General features: G+C 40.9%; 1 protein-coding gene across 3 annotated transcripts in view; it reads left to right on the top strand.

Moving 5' to 3' along the window:
* Positions 1-7500, top strand: part of LOC113821358 (uncharacterized) — a 24471-nt gene that overhangs the window by 10287 nt on the left and 6684 nt on the right. For 2 of the 3 annotated variants that reach the window (XM_070143915.1, XM_070143914.1), the window contains exons 2-11: positions 1-109; positions 997-1135; positions 1281-1435; positions 1767-1936; positions 3800-3977; positions 4198-4354; positions 4703-4780; positions 6331-6465; positions 6937-7012; positions 7381-7500. The exon at positions 1-109 is cut by the window's left edge and continues 262 nt beyond it; the exon at positions 7381-7500 is cut by the window's right edge and continues 95 nt beyond it. In XM_070143915.1, the coding sequence (XP_070000016.1) occupies positions 1-109; positions 997-1135; positions 1281-1435; positions 1767-1936; positions 3800-3977; positions 4198-4354; positions 4703-4780; positions 6331-6465; positions 6937-7012; positions 7381-7500 (1317 nt within the window). Of the gene's footprint in view, positions 110-996; positions 1136-1280; positions 1436-1766; positions 1937-2438; positions 2562-3799; positions 3978-4197; positions 4355-4702; positions 4781-6330; positions 6466-6936; positions 7013-7380 lie in introns of those variants that run through there. The other variant, XM_070143916.1, reaches the window with a different exon arrangement.

Here is a 7500-nt window from a genome sequence, read left to right as displayed (position 1 = left end):
TCCTTCTGCCTCGATAATGGCCGGAAATTCGGAGTCCTGCTCATGCTGGTCTCGCAAGTCACCTCGTCAGTCCGACAAGACTCCAGTAAGGGAGGAAGAGACACTGAAGGTATTGAGTTGTCTTGGTTTTTCATCAAATCTTTTTTGTTCATATCTTGGCGAGATATACCTTCACCATATCATTCACAACCACATAATTCATCATGCCATTCACCATACACATAAATGCACATGCAGAATTAATTCTACTTTTTCGCCGTATCAGTCATTTTGTCTTTATCAGCTTATTCTGATTCGTAATATCATGAACATTCCAAACATGATGGTTCCTTCATTCCAATCCGTTTGTTTTATCTATTTGAAAACTGATTTGTATAAAAGGATATAGACGAATATAGATACGGCAGATGCTGTTGACCCAAGGGCATTAGCAATACGGTTTATATCGTCCAGACATAAATCCCTTTTATCATCCAACATGGATTACAAAATAAATAGTAAATCCCTCATGAATCCGCACTTTCCTCCTCATTCTACGTATCATTTCCCTGTTTATTGTTACCACGGATTCTTTTAGTATCCTGGCTATTCCTTTTTATACTTATTTTTTGGTATCTGAACTATGCTAAGTAACCGCTTCAACTTCCAAATCGAATTATCTTTTTTTTCGAAAAAGAAAAGTATATGTAGATATTCTGGTCTCGTGTTGGTATCCAAATAGATTTCGTCGTAACATCTTTCAGACTAAATAGTCTTCTAAAATTTTGTTTACGTATATTCATACGTCATTCACACAACTATATGGAATTACAGACTCGTCAGTTACTCATTTAAAGATTCATTCATTGCTAATACTTCATCACACAAGCATCGGTAACCTTTCACTTCAAAATCAGCCACCCACTTTTTTTTTTTTTTTTTTTTTTTTACACGCCATCAGTTCAGTAAATGTTTTCAGTGCCTGGTACAGGAAACTGATCGTCGTCTCTTTACCAGATACTGTCGTGGAGAACCTGTCATGTGCATCAGTGAATAGCGAAAGCTTACAGTGTATGTGGGAGATACCGAAGGTTCCTTCTGTCTCCAGTTACACCATGTATCTATACAACTGGCTACATTTCTGGCATGTCAAACAGTGAGTTGATTTTTGCGTTTCCATTGTACGAATGTCTCATTTGTGAAAGGGTACAGCAAACATCAACGAAAAGAAGACATTTGCTGTCAAACTATATAGAACGCCAATTCCTCAGTCGAATCGTAAAATATAAATGCTTTCGCAGACCCTGTACGTGCTACGAAGATTGGTGCGACTCTTGCCCCGGGGTGTGTTGCCACTGGAAAGCCCCAGAATATGACTTCACTTCGCCCGAAGTTATGATTGAACTTTCGACCGGCACCAGCGAACGAAATGCAACATTCGACCATTTTTCAATCGGTTGGTTCCGTCTTCCAAGTTGGTGGGTTTGATTAATTATGAGAAAGATTATTCATCACCTCGATATGTGTCCCAGTGGAGGATTACTCCTGGAAATCAAATTATACTCATCACTTAAATGGGAGTTCCAATTCTTAAAGATATTTTTGTTTTTCGTGTAATCAATTTTCCTGGTTTTCTCATCCTTGGTCTTATGATCAAAACACCTGAACTTTAATGATACGTTTCTGAACGAACCTGCGAACACCGTAAAAATCATCGGGAAACTCAATACGCACTCGATTTTCCGTGTGAAAAATACAAAAGGGAAACAACTCTGTTTCTTTTTCAGTCATCCCTGGTCCCGCCGAGAAGCTGAGCATAAGCACGACAGAGTCATACCAGGAGCTCGAAGTCCGATGGGAGACGCCAAAATTCTTTCTCAATTTCGAGCCCGGTCTTTTTTACAGCGTGGACTACAGGCCTAAAAATGTCAGCGTTTTTGGTGCCTTTGACTGGATGGTTAGCTTGTGTTGTATTGATATGATTGTTATATTCATAAGTAAATTTAATGTGATAAGGGGTTATCCTAACCACCCAGTGTGTGATGTAAAAGTGGGATCAATGGTTTATACGTGCATACATAATTTATAGATTAGATACATGATGGAGAACATATTGAGAAAAAAGCAAATCATACATATGGGGGTTAAAGGGCTTATGTGAAGTAACAACTGAAAAATTTTAATATTTGGAGAAATAGCTCGCAAGCCATCTCTCTAATATGAGGAAGAAAGGAAATTGATTTATTTCGATTTTCCGGTCGTTATCTTTTCCCGCGAAAATCCGGAACCCGGATGTGACGTCAATTTCAGAACACGATCACAACATTCTCTGCATTCAATACATGGCGGACTCACTACAAGGGCAGTGAAATCAGTGAAGTTTCATCCGATTATTCCGACGAGGACATTAGTACTTCTTCAGAGGGTGCCTATGTCTTCGAAGAGTTGGAGGAAGAGGAATATCAAGGGTTAATGGTTGTTGGCTGGAACATGCACGAGCCCGACGCTGCAGTTGTCGTGGAAGTTGTGCCCAACCAGCCAGACATGGAGTGGCGTCGAGACCCGAAGAGATTGAATGAATGGTAATTTTCTAAATTATTTTTTTTTATAGTCGAACGTGTGATCCCGCTTCTGTATGGTATAAAATCTCTTGTCTGCACACGTGGCGCAGGCCTACGTCCATTCGCGAGTGGAGGGGCATCGGTATTTATTTGTGTTGCGCTTTTTGGGGTGTACCTACCCTATCTCTGTGTAGTAATACAACTGTACATCGCCATGTACATCAATCCATACTGGATCAGACATCAGCTGATAGCGTTCTCGAGAAAGTAAAAAAGAGCATGTTCCTATTCCTGTTTTGTTTGTTTCGCCGCCAAGCAAAAGCGCTCTTTCAGAGTTTGTTTTCGCTGTTGTGATCTTGACAAAAATTGTAAATTGCCTACCGTTTTGCAAATCCCAAGTCGTAAGCCATTCTGTTCGCAAAGCAATTGGGCTCGAAGTGTTTCAGGCAAAGTACGCTGGTTGGCACAGGCTGAAAGTTGCTCCGCTTGGCATGCACAAAACGTGTCCAGTTCCTTGCTCTGTCGCGGTCTTTTGGCCATTCAAATAGCTGGTGACATGAATGGGAACAATGAATTGCTACACAACGCCGCGGCATCCTTTGTTACAAACTTTAATAGCTTGAAACAATTCCGAGATATCCTCGACTCGCGGTGCACTGTGTGTATCACGCTATTCAACAAGATTCTCCCTGTTTCTGGGAATGACGTCACAACCGGGGCTTGCCGAAGACCGCCGAGTTTTGCATCGTTTCTAAGGGCGTTGCTATGGGATTTAGGGGGATACCAGAGGGTCTCTTCGATTTTTTTTTCCTTTTTTTGCATGAATAGGCTAAGCATACATTATTGAACAATATTCAAAGAAAAAACAATGCACGATAATTACTTCACATATGCCCTTTAAATTGAGAGGATCAATGTTATTTCCCTTATCTAATATGGCATCATAAGAAACTTTCTATGTGATACAGCTAATGAAGGGAATATAGTGATAATAATAATGAAAATGCAGTAACAGTGTCACTGAATATTATCTCTGATGCGTATAGATGAAAGCAACAGCCATATTTCATAACGTGTTTTTTTCTATATCCAATTTACCTTCCTTTTGCTCTCCCCTCCATCTATTCCTTTCTTTCCCTTTGCTCTTTGACTCGCTTCCTCCGCCATCTTTCCTTTCCCTTCCACTATTATTTCCTTCTTTTCTTTCGTCCTTCTTCCCAATCGCGCCGAGCCACTCTGTGACGCGTGTCCGCTTCCAGAGTGAGGCGGGATATTATACCGACAAAACCGCGACGGTGCGCCTCGAGGCACTGCACGGCGGGGTGGACTACGAGGTGCGCGTCAGACTCCGCTCGGGGGCGCGACCGCCGTCCGACGACGAAGATGACGACAAATGGTGGTCATCTGAGGCTTCCGAGGCTGTCACGCCGCAAGGAGGTAACGGAACCTGAGTAACACTTCAACAGGAAGACATTCTATTTCATATATAAAAAAAAGGCTCTGGCAGTAACACATCTTCCACTATCATATAATCGAATCAACAATATTTCATATTCAACATCTTTCATCACATATCTGCTATAAATCATGCAAGCTTTATGACATCAACACTTTTAAAAAGACGTCCGCTGTGACCCAACCTTCTTGACACCCACAGCGCCCGAGGTTGCCCCAGCCGTGGGCGTGGGGACCTTCGAGGTTGAGAGCGACGCCGACTCCGGGCGGCGGGCGGTCGCGCTGCAGTGGCGCCCCGTCCCCGCGCTGCTGCACAACGGACCCGGCCTCGAGTACCGCGTCCTCGTCACGGACCGAACGTAAGGCGTAGTTGGCGTCAAGGTCTATATAAGTACTTATATAGACCTTGGTTGGCGTAGCGTAGTTGGTTTCGGCTTCATCTTGTGGAGTGGCCGCTTCGGAGTCGCTCGCTCTCTAAAGTGTGTTGTGAAGAGTCAAGACTCCGTATACAGTACTATCAATGCGGAAACTGTTTAGGAATATAGAGAATATTCTTTGTTGTCGCATCTCTCTCTCTCTCTCTCTCTCTCTCTCTCTCTCTCTCTCCCTCTCTCCCCCTCTTTTTCTCTCTCTCTCTCTCTCTCTCTCTCTCTCTCTCTCTCTCTCTCAAAGAAGAATAAAAAAACAATACTTCCATGTCATTTCAGGAACAACACAGTGAAAAATCTCACAGAATCCGGAACATTTGTCAAGATTGAGGACCTTAACATCGATTCAAGTTACAGGTGGGTTTGAGTCCCTTAAAAAAGAAAACGGTTGACAGTAAAGAAACGGCTAATTGGTAGAACATAGAAAATTGAAGCGTACACACCTTCAGTTGGAGGGGCCGTGAAGGATAAAGTGGCATTCGTGTGAACATCTCTGATCAGTTCAGAAACCCGTGTGATATTAAATAAATGAACTGGATTTTTGCACCAAGTTTTCGACCTTAACAGATAATTAAAAGTTAGAAGGTTGGTAGGATCTATAGAATCAACAAAACCGTTTTTTTTCTTTCATCTGGAGAGAAAAAATGAAGAAATTATCAAAGCACATATGATGATTAATTGAATAGACGTAAACATGGTCACTTAAATCACCAGAATTGCTGAAATAAAAATTTAAAAAAAATCATTGAAACCCGAGATGACAATAATAGAAATAATTAAAAGCTACAATCGATCCTAAATAAAACCTTGGATAAGAAGGGTCTCTGCTGGGAATAAAAAAGCGGAATTATCAAAATTTCGAGAGGCTGCAAATGTAAATAGTAAGTAATAAGAAGAATAAAAGTAAATTACAAACACCCATTAACAAAGGCAGATTGAAAAACTTCAGCAATATAAACAGAGCAAGAATTATACATCGTGGCAGTGTTTCATTTTAGCATTAACTCTTTATAAAACACATCTCTTATTTGAGGAGGATTCTCAGCAGGTCAGCTGGAACTACCTAATTCAGCGCACAAACGAATGATAAGGGAAAAGGTAAGATTGAGGAACTATGATCATAATTATGATATCTACTGATAATACGTACCAACTCTTCACGTCCAGCTTGTATTTGATTGCATAATCAATAAGGCCAATAGAATATAAAAGGGAAATGTATGTCCTAGTGCTTGTAGTGTATATGAAAAGTGTTATATATATATATATATATATATATATATATATATATATATATATATATATATATATATATATATATGTACACACACACACACACACACACACATATCTATATATATATATATATATAAATATATATATAAATATATATATATGTATGTATATATATATATATATATATATATATATATATATATAAACACATACACACACAAGCATACATGCATACATACATACATACATACATACATACATATATACATATATACATATATACATATATACATATATACATATATACATATATATATATATATATATATATATATATATATATATATATATATATATATATATATATGCACACACAAACACACGCACGGACACACACATACTCACACATATATATGCGTGTGTGTGTGGGTGGGTGGATGTGTATGTGTATGTGTCTGTCTGAAGATACAGATGTGATATATAAGATTTTGCAGATCATGCAGAATATAAAAGATACATAGATTAGTATTAGCATACATATTTCAGTAATAAGATACAGCTTGGTTACAGTGTGTGTTTTCCTGTATATTCTCCTTCCGCCTGGCCTTCCTCTTTCGTTCCACAGTATCTTTTTACACCCTGGCTCCTACAAGTTGCTCTTCCTCCTTCAGAATGGAAATCGTCGCCGCGAACCGCGCCGGCGTCGGCCTCCAGACGGCGGCGGTGCGCGTCCCCGCCGCCCCGCCGCCCGCGCCGCTCCTGCCGGCCGTCGTCTACCACGCGGGGACTCGCCGCTACGAACTCAGGTAGCGCGGAGGGCGGGGCGTCTGTCTGGTGTCATGACGTTATCGTGGCGATTCAGAAGTGAAACTGTCCTTCAGATATTGAGAATGTATTCTTTCTCTCAGATCCTTTGACCTTGTCACACGAGCGTTGCTTATGCCTTCATCTCTTTGCAAAGGCCGTTTTCTTGAACTCTACTTGTCTCCATTAATAATTAGAAGCAATAGAAGTATTCACACGAAGGATCTCTCAATAAGTTTTTGAGTCATCCGGCACAGGATCCTGGGCCGGATCGCCACCAAAACAAACTAACCAACACTATCAAAAACATAACCTCCGTGGCAGAGGTAATCAAAGCTATATATCGGTTTTTACTCCATCGTATCTACTGAATATTTTTCTATTTCTTTGCCCCACTTGTACATCCGACATTCCTAGCACAGCGCACGAACATTCCTCATTCTATGACTCACCTGACCGACCCCGCTCCTCAGGTGGCCGGCGAAGGAGAACCTCACCTACACGGCCTACGTCTGCACCGACGGCCTGTCTTTCCACTCGCCCTGCTCGGTAAGAACTCTGCTAAGTCGCCGTGTCTAGATCTTGTTCGGTCGGTGAATCTCCAAGGCGCTTTCCAAGTAACTAGATCCGCCTTTCTGTCTGCTCCTTCCATTCTTCGTGACAGTGTGCCGTTTTATTCTTCTTTCAGATCTTAATATGACTGTTGTCTTTGTGCTTCGCGGTTTTTCCACAAAAAATTCTACAATTTGGTTTCATGGTGTTACTATAGTATATTTTAACAAAAAATCCCGTTAAAGGTTTAGTCTAATATTTCGTGAAATCCAATTAATATAAATAATAACAAAACATAACGTAAATAATGTGAAGGTTGTGAAGTGGGATACATTTTTCATGTGAAAATTTCCTGTGTTCCTCAGACCAACTTGTACTGGAAGAACTTGGGATCAGCATCAGCGGTGAACCTCACCCTGGAGGAGTTGAACGTGACTGACTCCGTGACTCCTGACGAGGTCCGCTTCGCTCTGTCAGCAGAGACC

The sequence above is a fragment of the Penaeus vannamei genome, chromosome 31 (assembly GCF_042767895.1).
Source record: "Penaeus vannamei isolate JL-2024 chromosome 31, ASM4276789v1, whole genome shotgun sequence".
NCBI lineage: Eukaryota > Metazoa > Arthropoda > Malacostraca > Decapoda > Penaeidae > Penaeus > Penaeus vannamei.
This window is presented reverse-complemented; position numbering and strand designations above follow the sequence as displayed.